The following is a 19,225-nucleotide window of genomic DNA, read 5'->3' on the forward strand; positions in this document are numbered from 1 at the left end:
CCCCAAAGTGGGCACCACGCAGGGAAACTCCATGTCTGCCTCAGTACTGCTGGGCAGGGAGCTTTCTAACCTGCCTGGCCCCATCCACACTCAGACCCTCCTGATGGTGCTTCTACCAGGAGCTCCGGGAAGACTGTTAGCCATTGGTCACACGTCTAGTGTGGACACCAGGTGGTTCTGTGACTGGCTCAGAGAGACACAGGACCCAAGTTGAGTTCAGCCACTCAGTCGCACGCAACTCTTTGTGACCCCATGGACTGCTGGACAGTAGGCCTCCCTGTTCATCACCAACTCCCAGAGTTTACTCAAACTCGTGACCATCAAGTCGGTGACACCATCCAACCATCCCGTCCTCTGTCATCCCTTCTCCTCCTGCCTTCAATCTTTCCCAGCAACAGGGTCTTTTCAAATGAGTCGGTTCTTTGCATCAGGTGGCCAAAGTATTGGAGTTTCAGCTTCAGCATCAGTCCTTCCAATGAATATTCAGGACTGATTTCCTTTAGGATGGACTGGTTGGATCTCTTTGCAGCCCAAGAGACTCTCAAGAGTCTTCTCCAACACCAGAGTTCAAAAGCATCAATTCTTCAGTGCTCAGACAGACAACCACAGATCTGAAACCTGGGAACGTGCGGCCGTTTTTGGGTGTGACATCCAGAACAGGCCTGTCCACGGCAACGAGAATCTGCCTTCGAGACTACTTCCACCTCGGAAGACAGGGTCAGGGCCAGGGGCTCCTCTTCCTTGACTCTCCCCTGCAGGACCCCATTCTGAGTCTGGAGGCATCTCTCTGTATCCTGTGATCAGTGAAGATGGAAGCAGTCCTCTGACTGCCAAGCACAAAAGTAAAGTGTCTCTTAAAATCACACCAGAGTTCCACAAATGCAATCCCTGTTGACTGGAAGTAAACCCCAAATTCAGGAGATGCAAGGGACCCCAGGGCCATGCAGAGAGCCGGAGCAGCCACCAACAGTCCTTTAAAAAGGCCCGGTGCTGCTTCTAAGTACCTTTCCTGACAACCTCCAAAGTGCCTGCCTCACTGCTGCCGTGAGGAAGTCTACTTGGGAACCCCTGCTCTTCTTGACTTAGGCAGCAAGGGAAACCCTGTCTAGCACGCTCTATTGGATGTGCAGGAATCCCAATGGGTCCCTAGACCCAAAGCCCCAGATGGGTGGCTGGGGCGGCCCCGTCTGGCTCACTCGTCACACTCTCCTGCAGATGGGTACGTCTGCCCACACGCAGCAGGTAAAGGGGTCATGGGCCAGTCCCTCGGGGCTGGACATGGCAGGCAGCGCCCCTCCCTCCCGAGGAGTCCTTCCAGATTCGGCTGCAGCTGGCATGGTCATCTTAGCACCGATGAGATGAGCTCACAGCCGCATCTGACACACAGGCAGAAAAACTGAGAAGTCACGCGGCACAATGGTGTTAACTGCTCCTTCTCAGCGGGGCACAGGGAAAGCTGCGGCGGGGACCAAGGAGGGAGGCAGCCCTGCAGCCGGGCCTCCCCACGGGCACGCTGGCATCGGTCGCAGGCGGTCGGACGCTTTCCTGCCCGCATGCACCAGCGCCTGGCACAGCAGCACAAGGGACGCATCCTCAGAAGAGAAATTTAGGAAGGAGATGGGGGAGGGCAAGCTCCCACTCAGGCCTGTGACCACCCTCTGCCAGCTGTGTCCCCGCACCAACATGCTGCTGCCCACAGGCCCCGTCCCGGCCCTTCCCATTCTTTCCCACCCAGCGGAAGCAGGGCCAGGTCCCTGCTGGGGGACGGACAAGCTGTACGAGGTGTGTGGCCAAGGCGGCTCCTGACACCGAGAGAAGCCGTGGGCTGGGAGGGAAAGGAAGAAACGGGATGAGGCCACAGTCAGAGGAGGAGCTGAAGAGCATGACAGACTCCAAACCCACTCACCAGACCCGCGAGGGAGCTGCCAGCCTCACGGTTAAGTGGTCTCCTAGCCTTTCCGGAAGGCCTGCCCACCTCTTCTGTCCACACCAGGCGTGTCACAGGCCCCGTGCTTGCCGGGAGCGCCAGGCTGGGGGTGGCCAGGCCCATGTGTCCCCAGGAGGGCAGGACTCCCCCAGTCCGAAGCCCAGCTCGGGCTCTGGGGAGTTAGTACTGTTCTGGCCTCTTCAACATCAAAGAGACCAATAAACCTGCCTCACACGCTGATGGGCAGACGGCTGCGGGGCACGCGGCCCAGGCCCCACGGGCCCAGCTCCGCTTCAACGAGGCAACCCATCAATGACGGGGAGGCCGGGGGCGAGAAACACGGAGACTTGAGTTAAACAAACGGCATGTGGTTCCGAGAGGGGCCGTGTGTTTGTTACAGACTCGTGGAAGAAATGGAAACCAGATGTGGCCGCGGCGGCTCCAGGTGAGCCCGGGACCCGCCTCCACGACAGGATGCAGCTGCTCGCGCCGGCAGCGGGCTGGAGGCCGCCCAGCACCGTGGGGACAGGCAGCCCAGTGCCGGCTGCGTCAGCTGATGCCGAGAAGCCCACTACCGGGCGGGCCGGCAGCCAGCTGAGACGGGAAACCAGTGTCCGAGTCGCATTTTGCTGGGGGTGTCCCCAAAGCACTGGGGCCAGGACCCCCGGGGGTGAGGGACCCAGTGGGGCTGCTAACAAGGGTGGAGGGGCGCCATCTCCCTCCCTCCTCCAGGAAGCTTCTTTCCGTCCAAGTTACTGAATCCGTGCAACCACTGTGGCGATGCCCAAGCTGTTTCTGACCACTCCAATTAATACTTCTGCTGAGTACCGTTATCCCCAGGGGTCCTCCCTGCTGGGGACTCCCAAAGGGGGCGTCTTCTCGCTGGCCCTCACCATCCGAGGAAGGCAGAAGAGAGCATGCCCCATTACTCTGGGCTCAGGGCTCCCCCAAAAGAGCCCCAGGAGAGACTGTTCTCCTGCAGGAAGTTGGTGTGGGGCGCTGTAACTGCAGGGGCTCTCTGAGCATAGACAGGTAAGTCTGGAACAGAGAGGGCAACACGTCCGAGAGGCCCGAGCCTCCAACCACAGGCGGCCCAGCCCCGCAAGCACCTCCCTGGACACACCTGCCTCCCTGGACAGCCCTTGGGAGCTTTCCTTCTGTCACTCACAGTAGGCGGGGAGACCAGTACTCCCACCTGGGCTTACTGGGCGTCACCACCCTCAGGGACCTGGAATCCACCAGCAGCCAGCACTGCCGCCCCCGTGGGGAAGGCCGGCAGACCGCAGGGAACAGAGCTGAGGGGCATCGCTGATTCGGTCCAGGAAAATCGGGCTTACAATGTACATCCTTACAACAGGCAAACGTTGAGTGACACCTGCAAGCTCACTTACCTGCTGGTGCTCTGAATGGGGGTGGGGGAGGCGTTGAGACCTCTGCCCTGCTGTCCAGCCTGTCCCCGCACGCAGGCAGCACATGGAGGCGGCTGCATACAGCAGCCCCCAGGAGCCCCCCCGCCCCCTCCATCGCCCGGATAGGCCGGAGGCAGCTGGGCATGTGAGACAGCTGGAAAGTGAGGACTGCATCCCCATGACCCACGGTGAAGCCGAGAAGGCTGCGGGCCTGTGTGCATACCTGGGAGCCACGTACCTGGGAGCTGGGCCGCTTCTACCTTCACTGCGCCCTCGGCCTCTTCAAGCCTGCCACCCTCGGCCTCCTTTGCCAAGTCCATGGGGGTCTCCTGGCTCACGGACAGGGTGGTGTGCGTGCTGATCACTAGGATGCCCAGGCCGACCCAGAGCACCACCTGGATGAGACAAATACCCCGAGAGCTAAAGGAGTCACGCAGTCCCAGGGCCCCTGCCCTTCTTGTGCGTGGGGTACAGCCCGTAGAGGCCCCAACCACACTGACCACTGGTCACTAACTCATCAATGTGACAGCATCGTGGGCCACATCCGCAGGAGCCACTCCGGCAATGGGGCTGGGGGGCGGGGCAGGGCGTTGAGGGAGCCTGAAGGCAGCAGGGGGCATGAGTGTGACAGGAAGGGGCCTGCTGGCCAGAGAGACTCCGGCCCACCAGCCAGGCAGCCTGGAGAGCCTGGCAGCCATGTATGCCCACACTTACTGCTGCAGAGATTGGGCCCCTTGATGGTTTTCACCAGAAGAGCAAGAATCTCGAGGCCTCGACCCAACTTAAAGTGGGCTCTTGCTTATCCCACCCCCTCACCCAGAAGAGGGCCCAGGCCACTGGGTGCCCAGCTACCAATGAATAGTCCCAACATCACCCATCAGGCTGGACATGCCTGCCGCTGCAGGGCACAGATGGGACGGCTGTGAGGAGGCTCCTCGCCCCCTCTGACGGTCTGTGCCCATCGGTGCTACCCAGCAAGCTGAGCTGGATGCGCTGCTGCTCACCGAGAGGCCCTGTCCCCACCCCGTCCCTCCTGTGATGGCCCCGAGGCTGATCGTAAGTGCTGCCCTCAGCGCCTCAGGACAGGAACCCCTCGTGCTGTGACACCGTCTGCCCTGGAGCCCCGGCACACGCGGGGCCCACCGACGCTCTCCGCGTGACTTCTGCTGTCATGGCAGTGGGCGCAGCTCGTTCTGCCCTTCCTGGCCTGGCCCACCTGGCTCTCCCTGGGGAGCAGTAACTCCTGCTTCCTCGGAGAAGAGCCACGAGGCAGCCTGCCCGAAGAGCCAGGGGACCCCACCACCCACCTCCACGCACTCTCAGAGCCAGAACTCAAATCTTTCCTGAAAGGCACGTTGACTCCTTAAAAAAATATCAGTTCAAAAGAACTGGCGAGACTTTCCCAGGCTCAACACAACTGCAGAAGAAAGATTTTTGACAGGAAGAAAGGCCCTGCGCTCCTGAAGGTGGATGCCAACCAACGTGGAGAACCTCAGAAAGTCTGTTTTCTCTACAGTCGCTCTGGAAACACTGAGCTGGTCTGGGGCTCACAGAGGCAAAATGCTGGCCATGCTCCAGGGTCCGCGATGCTTCAGAGAGGCCCGGTCAGTGCCGTGGACTCAAAGGGCCCCTCCGGTACTGACCACCAGCCGGCCTCAGTCAGGTGTGCATGAGGATGTTGTGGGGTTTGAGCCCCTGGTGTCTGAGCAGCACTGAAACACTGAGCATAGCATGGGGTCAGGGCTCCTGACTCCTGTCCCCCACTTCAGATAATTTTCTTGATAACATGTGGATGCTAGCTTCAGCTGTGAGTTCAAAGAGTAGCATGTTATACCCGCTCACCACAAAGGGAAGGTTCGAGAAGCAACAGCGGACACCACCAAAGTAGTTTTTTAAAAATAAAAAAGAAACTTTAAATCCCTTGCATCTTGTATTTCTCTAGCTGACGGCTGAGAAACAACAAAAAGAACTTCATGTCCCGCCTTGGACCCGTGGCACCGACAGGACGAGGGCACCGAGCGAGCACCCAGCTGAAGCACTCAGATGACCGGAGGGGCTCTGCCTGCGAGGCTGGCCAGAGCCGGAGGGGCGCTCTGGCACAGCCCCCAGGACAGAGCCAGGTGAGCCTGGGCTTCACCAACAGAAGCCCGTCCCCTCCAGGCCCTGATCTGGGCGGCTCCTAAAATGGTTTTGACACAGAGATGAAGACAGCTGGTTGGTCGTTTCTGTGATGGGTTATTTTTACGGGGACATCACTGAACATTCCACGGGAGACCGACAAGCCAAAGCCAACATTTCATCCATGGCTTTGAATGATTTATTTCAACCCTAGGCTTTCTGGCCTTAAAGAAACAAATCGCACACAAAATAAAAAACGTTAACTCCATCAATGCTGGGAGACAGCAAGCTTAAAAAGGCCAAGAGAGTGTCAACTTAAGTTCAACTTACCAAGAAGAGCCTGCACGGAGCCAGGAAGTGCTGCATGGCGCCACGCACACACCTGTCTCTGCCTCCGGCCCAGACATCTCATGACCCCACCAGCAAAGTGTGTTTCCTGTCTCCACCTTGTCCATGAAGACACCCACCTGTGCTCCCCCACCCAGCAGCCGTCTCCACCCTACCCTTTGCTGGGAACCCCCTCATCCCGACACACCTGGCATTTGAGCTGCCCAGGGTTCTGTAGGGCACTCGCCAGCCGACCACTGTCTTAAGCATGAGCAGCCCGCTGGCCCCAGCAGAGTGGTTGTAACGATCCCAGCTCTCCACTCTAACCCTTTCTTTTAAAGAAATGCCGCAGGTCCATGAAAACCCCCCCAGGCAGGGAGCCAAACCACCCCAGCTTGAAGAGAGCAGAGGATTAATGCCAGGCCGGCATCAGTGAGGACGTGGGAGGGCCACGCCTGAGCTGAGGGAATCGAGGTCCACGGGCGGTGCTGCTGCAGGGACCAGATCGCAGTCCGCCAGCAGGCACGTGTTGGGAGGTGACAGTCTGCAGGAACACGGCCCCCATGGCAGATGCTCCAGGTGGGCTGGACTTTGTTTCGTCGCTAAGTCATATCTGCCTCTTTTGTGACCCTGTGTACTGTAGACTGCCAGGCTCCTCTGTCCATGGGATTTCCCAGGCAAGAATACTGAAGTGGTTGCCATTTCCTCCTTCAGGGGATCTTCCCCATTCAGGGATCAAACCTGGGTCTCCTGCATTGCAGGGGGATTCTTTACCTCTGAGCCACCAGTGAAGCCCTTTGGGCCCAACTTTGCAAAGGGCATAGGTGTTGCCCAAGCCCCTGGGGCAGCCATGACAAGTATGCGCTGACCACAGACCCCCAGCCCCACCGAAGGCCTGAGGCATCCGGGAGGCCCCAAGGTCACAAGAGGCCAGAACTCGCGGGTCGCCGCTCTGCCATAAAGTGTGGAAGGCTGAGGGCCACACGTGTGTGAACAGGGATGACCACCCATCTCCCAAAAGTTCTGCAAGAAAGAGATGCTGCTCCCAGAAGACGGGTCCACAGCCGAGGTCTGCACCACGCCAACCAGCCGTGATGGAATGACATAGTGGAAGCCAGCAGGGGTACCGGGCTGCCACGGCCTCAGGACAGGGACAGGAGGGGCTCGTGCCTGCAAAACCCATCTTTCAGGTACAACTTCTGCAAGTCCAAGAGCTGCTTCCAAATGGGACAAGACTGGTGAGCGAACCCGGTGCACTAGACATCTGATCACGCAGCCCTGACTTCGGTTCTTCTTAACCAGTTACAGAGCCGCCAGGAGGAGAAATGCAAATACATCCTGACGTCTCAGCCGCGGTATTTATGACAAAACCACGGACTTGGCCTGGGGACCATGGGCGACACCCGAGGGCCCCCAGTCTGCTGGGATCCCCAACTCAGAACAAGAGAGAGGCACCGACCCAGAGTGAAGGTGTCCCCCTTCACTGCTCACACCTGAGACTGAGGATGTACAAGTTCAAACACAGCTCACACCTCGAGGCAGGGGCTCCGGAGTCTACCGCGTGCGCCCCGTTCCAGGTCTTCAGTGCAGTGTGATCAGGGCATGGCAGGCACCCCAGCCCTGAGGCGGAGGCGTCACATTCTGGGTGAGGTCCCAGTGGGCATTTACATCCCTGTCTCAGGAGCACAGTGACGCCTCCGGACCCTCCCGTGGAGGCTGGTGCAGCTCTGGCTCAGGGCTCCACTGCCTCCCAGCAGCCACCCTGCTCCCCCCGCTGCTCCCCCCGCTGGCTCCCGGCCACAGTGTCAATTCCGCGTGGCAAACCCACCCCTCTAACTCAGCCCCACTGAAGAGCTTCTCCAAGTTCTTGAATTTTCAACATGAAGGATGAACTGGTGATGACAGGTAAGGTTTCTTTTCACCTAGCTGAGGACCCATAGTGTTTCCACGGCCACTGCTTATGCTTCTGAGGATGTTTCTCAGAACACTCTTTGGTGCCTTTCTCCAGCACAGCTACGATGGGCCCATAACCTGCGCCCCCCCACCTTCCCTGCCTCTTCTGGAGAGCCAGGGCCAGGAACAAGCACCTCAGTGCCGGCAACACTCAGGCAAGTGGGGCAAGTGGACTCAGGCTGACACCAGGTCTGTGCCATCCAGGAAAGCAGCAGCCAGGCTCCCGGGAGAGCAGGGATGCACCCCAAGCGGGTGCCCTCCAGGCCTGAGGTCTGTGCACCAGACTCCAGTTACATTTCTGAGTGTGCCCCTTGCAAAGCTCATTTTTCTCAAAACAGAAGTAAAAGAGCAACACATACAAACAGTATGCCCCAGTCAGATGGTCCACCCCAGGATGGACCCACAATGCACTTCACCAGAACACCAAGTCCAGTGGGGAAACCTACCATCTTCTCTGCACATGGTCAGAAAGCAGTTAATATGATGCAATGTGCTTTCCAGTTTTAACAATCCATATTAAAACAGGCACAGAGAGATGCCACTTTAACGTGATTCTAAGTGTGTTCACATCTACAGAAACATGGGGGCGTTTGAATGCACATGTTCATTTCTGTACATGAAGCCAAAGCCAGCATTACATGTGACGATTCAACACTACAAGCTGTCCCAGCTCAGCTGGGAAGACAATGAGCTGGCCCCTCACCCCCCAGTGCCACGGAGAGAGGCAAAAGACGACATAGACGAGAAACAACCAGAAAGGGGAGGTGAAATTACCAAGAGAGGCCGTAAGGTCAGTGGGTAAAACATCAATAAATGAGAATCTACAGCCTCCCTATGTGCAAACAGTTGGAAAAGCCAGAGGAAAGGGAGGTCCCAGTACCCCTGGCACACGTAGCAGACAGAAGCTGGTCCAGCAGATGGAGACGGGGAAGGTGGGCTGAGAGCAGCCGTGACAACTGAACGCCACACCCCATTATCACACTGGGAGGCTCACAAATACACTCCGCAGAATAGCCGGAGTATCAAGGGAATGATTCTTCCTAAATTTATCTACAGCTTCAATGAATTCCAAGTAGACCAAAACCAAAAAGGTGGACTTGTTTTTGTTAAGAGTCAGATCAGCTGATTGGAACATTCACATAGAAAGTAAACAGGGAGTTCCCTGGTGGCCTAGTAGTTAGGATTCTGGGTTTTCACTGCCATGACCTGAGTTCAATTTCTGGTTAGGAAACTGAGATCCCGCAAGCCATGTGGCGCAGCCAAAAAAAAAGAAAGTCATCAAGAACAACCAGAAACATCATTAATGAAAGAAGAGAGATTAGATTTAAAACATTTTCAGAGCCACACGACAAGGCAAGGGAGTACCATCGCAAGGCTGGGTAATTACAACAGTACGGATGGCTACATCACTGGACAGAACAGGCAGGAAACTAAAATACAAGTCCCAAACAAGCCCAAATACATACAGGAGTTTAATACACAGAAGCAGTAGCATTTCATACCAGTGACGGACTCACAGCGTTCGGACAACTAGGCAGTCATCTAGAAAAAACTGAGGCTGCCTACTTTGCTTCTTACACCAAAAGAGAATACAGATGAGGCAAAGATTAAATGGGGGACTTCCCTGGTGGTCCAGGGGTAACGACTCTACCCTTCCACTACAGGGGGCACAGGTTCAATCCCTGGTCTGGCAACTAAGATCCCACGTGCCATGTGGCACAGAAAAAAAAAAAAAGTAAAAGATTTAAATGGAAAAATGAAGTTCTGGAATTACTACAGGAACTGATGAAAAAATTCCTTAAAATAACACCGGCATAGGAGGGTCATTTTAATAATGACTTTTTTCTCTCCTAATAAGAGTCTGATAGACTAAAACACTGGGACTTCACAAACTGGGGAAAACATTTGCCATTTGGCAGGTAATGAACTAACCGCCTCATATTATAAGGAGTTCCTAAAAGTCACTAAAATCTTCAATTGAAGGCATGGGTGAACCGCTTCGGCGGCTGAGACTTGAGGAGGGAGAATCCAGAGAACAGAGACGAGCACCACCCACCAGGGCAGGCTTTTCCTGGCCAGCAGTGCTGGGCACCAGGACAGCAGAGCAGGAGCCTGGAGCCGGCAAACACACGGGGCAAGCCCCAGGCTCCCCACAGCCAGAACTGGATCCTGTAGAAGAGGAACCCTCCAGGAGGCACCCACGTTCTGTGAGCAGCTCTCCCCGAGGCACGTGCCAGCCACCAGCTGCACCGAGTCGTGCAGAGATCAGCTGCCAAGAGGATGAAAGCTAAGCAGAGAATTTAGCAACCTGCGGGTGATCGAGCTGAGACTCAGGAAGGGCTACACCCTAGGAGTCAGGGCAAACCTGACATAGATTGCTCCCAAGTGGACACAGGCCTCCTGCCCGTCCTCTGTCTGCTGGACACAGGACATCGTCATCCAGGGACGATTTCTCACACCCACCTCCATGAACTACCAAGCACACCAGGGGATGGGACCAGGCCCCAGAAAACCAAGAGGGTGCAAAGGACCAAAATAAACAAACATCAACTATCCGAAAAACAGAAATCACGTCTTGTAATGTTTAAAATACACGTAAAATTAAAACACATAAAAACAATAGCACTGAAGGCCAAAGACAAAGATAAATGGAGTTAAAATATTGTTGGATGGTTACTTCATCTGGGAATTAGTAAAAGAAAAACAACTAATTTATGGTCAACTCTAATAAACCAAGGATTCATATTAAACTGCCTCGTATAACCACTAGCAGAACAGAAATGTACAACACCAGCTAAGAGAATAGAGAACAAATACTTTAAAATGCTTGATTTATCCAAAAGGCAGCGAGAAAGAAAGAAACAGAAAAAAGAACAGATGGGACAAATAAAAAACAGAGTGCGACAGAAGCTTTAATCCCCACCCCCCAAATCGGTATTAACTGTAAATAGTCTTAAACACTCCTATTAACAGATTGGATCAAGACAAAACAAAAGCAAACTATATGCTCTTACCCAAGACATAACCTTAAATATAAAGGTACAGAGACATCAAATGAGAAAGGATAACAGAAACGATATTGTGCAACTACAAACCCAGAACCAACCCGGATTAGCTACACTGTATCAGACAAGGCTGCTTTAAGGAGAAAAGCGTCTCCAAAGACAAAAAGGGACATTTCATCCAGAAAAGGGTCAGGTTAATAAGATACAACCATCTGAAAACTGTAAGCTCCTAGTAACATAGCTTCAGGACAAAAAGCAAAACTTGATAGAACTAAAAGATACACGAACCTTTAAGTGATTCAAATGGAAACCGTCACACCTTTCTCATAACTGACACACAAGGAGATTAAAACATCAGTAAGAATACACGAAAATCTAAAAAAATAACAGTTAGCAAACTCAACCCAACCACACATGGGATGCGCTCTGCACCAACAACTGCAGACGGCCAGACAGCTGAACATCCATCGGAGTCAACCACCTGCTGGACCCCAGCAAACGTCCGAGGACTGAAGTTCTTCAGCTCGGTTCTCTAACCACACTGGAACTGTGTGAAATCAATCAAAAAGAGTACTAGGAAATCCCCCAAAGTTTGGAAATCTAGAGAGACCACTGGTGGAAATCAGATGGAGTCCCCAGAGGGCTGCAGACGGAGGGAGTTCCGATAAGGAAAGGTCTGAGACCTGCCTCAAGAGACACAGGGCAGTCAAGAGCAAGGCTGGTTACCTAATATGGAGGACCAGTGAAAAATAAAGACGTGGGGTCTTTGATCCAAAAATCAGGTAAACAGTACCATTAAAAGTACTAAGATGTTTTCCCTTTTTTCTGTGGTTTCTCTCCCAACTTATTACAGTGTTTTTTGTTTGTTACTTAATGCTGTTCTAGGAAAAATTAAAATTTTAGTGTTTAAATAAATAAGCCACTGGTGAAAGGAGAAATAAGGATGGAAATTAGGAAAAGTCGCAAAGTGAATGATGATGTCAATCTTCAATCGACAGTTTGATGCAACCCCAGTCAAACACCAACAGCTGAGAAGCCACTTCTAAAACTGAGTTGGGGGACTTCCCTGGCAGCCCAGTGGTTAAAGACTCCTGGCTTCCACTGCAGGGATCATGGGTTCAATCCCTGGTTGGGGAATTAAGATCCCACGTGTTTCACGGTGCAGCCAAAAAAAATTGAGTTGGAAATGCAAAGGACTAATAATAGGTAAAACCACCCTAAAGAAGAATAAAGCTGCCAGCATCAAGAATCATTACAAGCCTCAGCAATCAACACAGGCAGCTCTAGTGTGGGAGAGATGGACAGACCAGTGACGGGAGTTCCCACTCTCACACGTACACAGGGGACTGACCACAATGGTGCCGGAGCAAAAGGGTGCTGCTCAACTGGACAGCCACCCAGAACATGACCCCTGACCCCTGCCACACACCAGGCACTCCAGATGGGCATGGATCTAAATGTGAAAGAGAAAATAAAAAGCTTCTACAATATGACAGAGTACACTGTCTTCAGGACCTGGGGATAAGCAAAAATTTCTTAAATAGTACATCAAAAGCACACAGCAAGGGACTTCCCTGGTGATCCAGTGGCTAAGATTCTGTGCTATTACAGAAGGCCCAGGTTTGATCCCTGGTCAGGGAACTAGACCAGGTACAGTCAAATTAAAAAAAAAAAAATTTTTTTAAAGCACAAAGCAAAAGAAAAACTCAAAAAACTGAACTACACTCAAATTAAGAATATCTGCTGATCAGAAGAAAGTGAGAAGGCGGCCAAGAGTCACAGAAAACATTTGTAATATACATGTCTGAAAAAAGTCTTGTATCTCAAATCTTTAACAAACCTCCACAAATCAATAAGAAAAAGACAACTCATAGATAAAAAATGGGCAAGACTTGAAAGGCACAAAAGAAGAAACCCACACAGCTAACAAGAGCATGAAAAGATGTTCAATGTCATCAGTCACCTGAAAATCACAAATTAAAACCCAAATGAGGTACTGCTATATATCCAGAGGAAGGGGTAGAGACTGAAAAAGGGACCATAAATGTCTACGTAACTAAAATTCCAATATGGTGCCCAAGGACCACTTTGGAAAACTGGGTAAAGTCTGGAAAAATCTACCAAAACTGGACAGACATAACCCCGGGACCCAACAATTCCACACCTAAGAGAATTGCCAACCAAAGTGCACACGGGCTGCACCAGAAGAAAAAGGCGGAGCAGCCCACCCAGGACACTCAGCTCTGGGTGACCACAGACTCCTACGTGGAGAAGCATATGGCAGGGAGGATGGGCAGACCACCCCTGGCTGCCCAGCCAGTAACTTGGGAACTCAGGCGTGAAGCTAAGGAAGGAGGCCAGACACTCAACAATACTTCCTGTGAGGCTCCATTTTTACTAACTTGAAAGGCAGGCAAAATTATTCCAAAACATAAGAAGACAGGCAGTAATCTCTGTGGAGGAAAGACTAGGGCACCCCAGGGAAGCTTCGAGTGCTGGAATATTTTGTATCTGCCCTTGACGTGGTTCTGTGACTGTGTTCACTTAGCCACACCCTCTGGCGCCTCAGATGGAAAACAATCTGCCTGCAATCTGAGAGACCTGGGTTTGACCCCTGGGTTGGGAAGATCCCCTGGAAGAGGAAATAGCTACCCACTCCAGTATTCTTGCCTGGAGAGTTCCATGGACAGAGGAGCCTGGCGGGCTACAGTCCATGGGGTCCTGAAGAGTCAGACATGACTGAACAACTAACACTCACATTTTTCATTTCACTTAGCCCACATATATCAAGCTGTATGTGAGGTTTATGTGCTTTGCCTTACGTATACTATGTTCCCAAAGAATTTACCAAAAGCTCAACAACTCCATAAAAGGTGAGCAAAAAGCACAGACAGTTCATGGAAAGAGAAATGCCCACCTTCACTCCAGGGAAGCCAAGACTTGCCATCACCCTCAGGCCAATGGAGAGGAGAGGCTGAGCTCAGCTGCGGAGCTACAGCGCCGACCTGCACATGGGTCCTTGAGGAGAAGCTCCTGCTCTCTGATACAGGGATCCCAGACCCAGGTAGCTTCCTACAGAACTTTCTCAAATGTATAGAAATGCTCGTGTACACACGTATTCACTGTGGCTTTGTCCATAATAGTGAAAGCCTGGAGAGGCGACACCAACAAGACAGTCCCCAAGGACTTTCCTGGTGGTCCAGCAGTTAAGACTCCACACTCCCAATGCAGGGAAGCCTGGCTTTGGTCCCTGGTCTCGGAACTGGATCGTGCACGCTGCAACTAAAGATCCCACATGTCAGATAACTAAGACCCGGGTCAGCCTAATAAATTAAAAAAAAAAACCCACAGTCCCTAGCAAGACAGTTGCGGGTGACCTCAGCAGAGGATGGAGTCAGGGTCGTGGAACACAAGAGGCACACAGGGATAATCCAGTCACCAGACAGGCAGGGAAAAGCTGTTCAGTACTTAACACTCAGATAAGCCTGGCTCAGTTCGGCGGCCCTGGGGTGTACCTGGGGTGTAAGGCTGCTCACCGCGGCGTAGACCCACGTCTCCCAGACCTGTGGGACCACGATCCTTTTGTGTAAGGAATACAACTAGTTCAAGCAGCCATCAGAGAACATGCCCTCCTGCTCTGCCCGACCCAGCCCCGCCAGGAGTGGGGTGAGAACGCCACGCGCACCTGGGAGGAAAGTGAGTTCTTGTGGATCTTCTTGTAGATCAGCGTCGGGCAGATGAAGCAGATGAGGCTTCCCATGGTGGCGCCTGTGAGGCCCAGGATCGTCTCCACTGGCAAGAGGGCAACAGGGAGGGGTGAGCTTCCAGCGAGCAGGGTGAGGAGCTGTCTTCCCACGAGGACCCTTCTGCACGTGCTGCTGGACAGCAGCGAGGAGCAGGGCACAGCCTGCTGTGCTCACAAAGACAGCAGGGCTGTCCACCCTGATACCGTGATGAAGGGCTGCGTGGGGCCAGGGCCTCAGGAGAGCCCTCCCTCTCTGAACCTCGGCTTCCCCACCAGCGAGGTGAGCTTAATAGCACCGCCTGCCCCATGCGGGGCCCACATTGCTGCTCGGGCTCGTTGTAGTGTCCAGGCACCCAGCGGGGGTCGCCGGGCCAGCTCATCTTACATCACCCCACCTTGTGCCCAGCGAGTGACCCAGCAGAGCCTGTCCTGGTTTGTGGGGAAGCCAGGAGTGTGGGGGCCTTGGGGTTGCTGCCTGGAGGGCATGTGGGGCCCGCTGGATGTCTGAGGATAATAAGCTTTATCTGTGCTGGAGCAGGGCCCTGCCCTTTTCCCTCAGTGACGTGTCAACAAAATCAGGAGTCGGAAGTAAGGAAGGAACTGCTTGGTAACCGCTAACTTGCACATTAGGCCTGGACCCCACAGTGCAGCTCTACCCATGTGTTTGTGGTCCCATCAAGCTGCAGCGTTTTCTCCCTAGCCTTTCTCAGGGCGTCAAAGAAAAGAGCACCCGAGTCTCTGGACCTGTTTTTTTGACCAGAGAGGACGGTGGCAAGACTCTGAGTGTCTTGGTTGAACACCGAAGAGGCAGGGGCGCACAACAGCAGGACGGGTCGGGGAGGGCGAGGTAAGCCGGTGGGAGGCCGGTCACTGGAGCAGCCCCCTGCCTTACCGTTTGGGATCATCATTCCACCGACCATGGTTCCGAACACAACCGAGAGGGTGAGGGCTTTAAACCGCAGGGGCGGCATGTAGCCTCCAGCGGCAAAGGTCCCGTCTTTTTGCTATATGAAAGAAAATAAAAACAAGATTTAGAAATGACCGATTTCCTCTCTACTCTCCTGTAAGCACATCCCTAAAGGGCTCTGCCAACACCCCAGGCGGGTCGGCCTGTGAGGTGGTGGGTGAGCACTCCCAGCACAGGCAGCTGTGCCTGAATGTGACCCTACAACCAGAAGCTTGGAGCCCCAGAAGGCCCAGGCTGCTCCTCACAGCAGCTATGGGGGTAACTTCATTCTGAGAAACTTGGAACAAATCCTTCCGTCCTCCCTTTAGAGCAGTGCTGTGACAGAGATTTTTAAAAGCGCCGCATAGCACAGGAGGCAGAACACAGCCCCACTCACAGTAACACGCAGCAGTTTCAGGGTGTGGTGGGCCCCCCATGTGCACAGACATGCTCAGCTTTGCCATCCTTGCCTCCAGCAGGTGAGTCCAGGAAGAAGACAAGGGGAGAAGTCACAACATGCTACAGTCAAGCCCAAGAGACCATCTCCGGCTCAGCCTCTGCACCCAAAGGCACAGAGGCACCAGAAGCATCTCATCAGGCTGTGGTGGGAGGTAATGGGAGAGAAGCTTCTAGAACAGCACTGTGCACACAGGAGGGGCCGACCGTGATTACTGTTGCTGGGCTAGGAAAACACCACTCAAGTGAAGCTTCAACCCTTCTCGAGCTACAGTTTGCAGGCACCCAACATCCAGAATTGACTTGCAACGGTGGCTTTCTCAGAACAGTAGAGAGGGAGGGTGTTAGGTCTACACCTTCTGGCTCAGCATCCTGCAGAAATTTCCCAAGGAAACACTCTAAGAGGAGAAGAAACAAGCAGCTACGTGCACCAAGGGGTCACAGGAGTTATCTGTGAAAGGTCAAGGGTGACCAGGAGACGTCAAGCAACGACTAGGAGGTGAGAGCAAGGGCGCAGTGACACTGGGGGTTTCTATGGATACACGTGGACTGGAGACAGGAGAAAATGCAGCGAGAGGAAATCTGCAGAGATGCACACAGACGCTGAGGGGAGCAGAAGGTCATTCGTGTGAGGATGGAGACATGCAGGTAAGCTTTCCACTCGAGTTAACATTGCCTTTGTCACCGGTACTAATTTTCTAATTTTAAAAATGATAAAAATGGGTTACATACAGAGACACAAATGCTTCTCAGATATGAAGCACACATGTGCATCAAACGAGGACCCCAGGGCTCCATGAGCTAGCCTGCTGTGCCCCCAAGGGGACAGAGCCTCGCGTGGTGTCCAGGCGCCTGGATACCCAACAAGGGCAGGGGTCAGGCAGCCAGCTTTTCGGGGCGGGGGCTCTGCCTCAAGGTGCTGGCCTTGGTGGCAGAATCCGAGGGAGGCTGACTTGACCACATGCCAGCCTCTAGACCACAAGCCTGGTTCCAGCTGTCCTTAGTAGCCACCTTCCCTGCCTGCCTGCTGGACTCTCCCCTCCCCGCCTCTGTGGCCTAAGCAGTTCAACTGACCATTAGGAGTCCTGGCTGACGCCATAGACCAGGCTCAAGGATTTGGGCAGGAACACAAGAACCACCACAGAGAGACGGGGCCAATCCCATGCCCTTGCCCTGGGGCATGAGCTACCACACCTGTACCACCTGTTGTCATCTGGGCAGCAGTTAGCGGGGGAGTCTGGGTTCCAACTGTACATTTGAAAACTGCTCACGCAGGACTACATGGAGCCAGCCTACACATACGACAGCAGATGAAACAGCCTCTCTCAGGGCTCAGATGTCTTCTGTCAAACTGTTAAAACTTTCTGTCACACGAACCTAAAGAGAACAGTAGCCTGACCCCAGCACCGATCGGCCCACCTGGCCGGCCACTATACACGCCTGTCAGTCAAGCCAGCTCTCATGAGTCCCCACCTGCTCCTCTCCCGTGGGTTCATGCTGCAGCAAGCCCCTGATTTCCCACTACTCCTCCAACGAGGGACAGCAGGGCAGTCACAGGACATGGGCCTAAGCTGCTTGGACGCTGAGCCTGACTCCACGTCTCCTTCAGGAATCAACCTGGCTGATCTGGCACTCTTTTCTCCAAAGTTGGTTGGTTTAAAAAAAAAAAATCCCTATTAAAAGATTCCATTTTAACTGGAGTTTCTGATTTTTTACTAGAAAAAGCTCTGCCTGCTACTGCCCAGAAAAATAAGGAACTAGCAAAAGCCACTGGAGGACAATGTAACTGAGGCCAGGACAGGGAGGATTCTGGGCAGAACGCCATCTGAGGGCCCTGAGCACCTTACCTGCTGCTCAAAGAGCAGAGTGTTCAAGGCCTGTCTGCACGGCAGGATCATCATGGGGAAGCCCACGGCCACGGACATCATGAAGCCCACACGGATCATCTCCGTCACCAGGTTGGAGGGGAAATGCATGAGCACATTGCCCTCGGTGGCCTCGGTGAAGCTCACGTAGCCGAAGAAGCCCACCTGCAGGGGGACCAACAGCAGGGGATGTGTGGTGGGAGAGGCACACCCTCTCTGGAATGGCCTCGAACCTTGTCATGAGCAGCTGAAGCAGGACCAAGGCCCACCAGCTCCTGACTCATACAAGTCCTCTCTGATGAGCAGAGGCAGAAGCCCTGAAGGTGCGAGTCCCACATGGCTTCTCCCTGCTTGGACAGCGAGGCACCAAGAGAACGGAGCTGCCTGCTTGGAAAGTGAGCAGAGGCATGCCCCACAAGCCCCACAGAGGGGCTGGATTTAACGTGGCTCAAAACCCAAACCTGGGAACCGAGGGGTAAACTGCTGTCCCCACGGGCTGAATGGACAACAATCTGATGGACCATTCGGAAAAACCGACAAGAGTGGCGGAACCACAGGGTTCAGGAGAACAAGTCAGACTCTCAATGAATTTATAACTCTATCTGACATGTAAAAAAACAATGAAGAGAATTAAGAAGACTGGAGGGGAACATCTACTGAAACATGAACTGTATCTGCATCTACGGGCTGGAACTTGTGATTTTCTTTCTCTGCTATTTCTTGAATTTCTCACTGCTGCACCACCTTTCTAGAGTGAGTCAGCAGAGGTCGTGCGGAGGCTCCAGGCCCTGGGTTGAGGTGCCCACGCTCCTCCGGGGATGGGGACACCAACACCACCTGGAGAGTCAGATCCCTGCCAGCCCTAGTGCTGAGTGGAGGGGCAGAGCTGCCCTTCGGCCGCAGGGATGGGAAGAAGCAAGGACAGGGCGTTACTGGGGACTGGAGGGGCTGGGGGAGGGGAAGGGGCATGAAAGGACTCTTACCATGACATAGAAGGTGGTGACCACGTTGAGGGAGGAGGCAAAGATGGAGCTCATGGTTTTCACTGATGGCTCATCCAGGCTGTCGTACGTGGGCAGGACCTGGCTGTAAAAATAACGAGCGACTTCGCGGAGCCGATTCGCCTCTCCCAGGCCCCCAGCCGAGTCTCCAGCACCTGCCTTCCCACGACGCCGGCCGCCACCAGCACCGAGGCTGGGCTCACACAATACTACGACGGCACTCGGCGCGTTCCCCGCGTGCACTCTCTGTAAACATTTCAGAAGTGCCACAGGATGAAAGGCCGTTTGTTCCACTGCAGCAGGAGCGTGACCGCTCCGGGGAGCTCCGGGCTGGGCTAAGCAGCCCGTGTTTACAGGGGAAGCAGGAAGCGGTACAGAGCGTCGCTGTCAAAAGAATGGAAAGTTAAACAAACAAGCCGGGCCGCCTGCCCATCTCAGCGCCTCAGTGAGGGGCTCAGAGCCGGCATGGACCC

At 53.9% G+C, this 19,225-nt stretch overlaps 1 protein-coding gene across 3 annotated transcripts in view; it reads right to left on the reverse strand.

Annotated features, from left to right (window-relative positions):
• Positions 1 to 19,225, reverse strand: part of SLC38A10 (solute carrier family 38 member 10) — a 40,673-nt gene that overhangs the window by 8,883 nt on the left and 12,565 nt on the right. For 2 of the 3 annotated variants that reach the window (XM_055575348.1, XM_055575347.1), the window contains exons 7-11: positions 18,735 to 18,837; positions 17,734 to 17,916; positions 15,377 to 15,488; positions 14,425 to 14,531; positions 3,560 to 3,731 (exon numbers count right to left, since the gene is read on the reverse strand). In XM_055575348.1, coding sequence (XP_055431323.1) covers positions 3,560 to 3,731; positions 14,425 to 14,531; positions 15,377 to 15,488; positions 17,734 to 17,916; positions 18,735 to 18,837 — 677 coding nt within the window. The remainder of the gene's footprint in view (positions 1 to 3,559; positions 3,732 to 14,424; positions 14,532 to 15,376; positions 15,489 to 17,733; positions 17,917 to 18,734; positions 18,838 to 19,225) is intronic. The other variant, XM_055575349.1, reaches the window with a different exon arrangement.

This window comes from Bubalus kerabau, chromosome 4 (assembly GCF_029407905.1).
Source record: "Bubalus kerabau isolate K-KA32 ecotype Philippines breed swamp buffalo chromosome 4, PCC_UOA_SB_1v2, whole genome shotgun sequence".
NCBI classification, from domain to species: domain Eukaryota; kingdom Metazoa; phylum Chordata; class Mammalia; order Artiodactyla; family Bovidae; genus Bubalus; species Bubalus kerabau.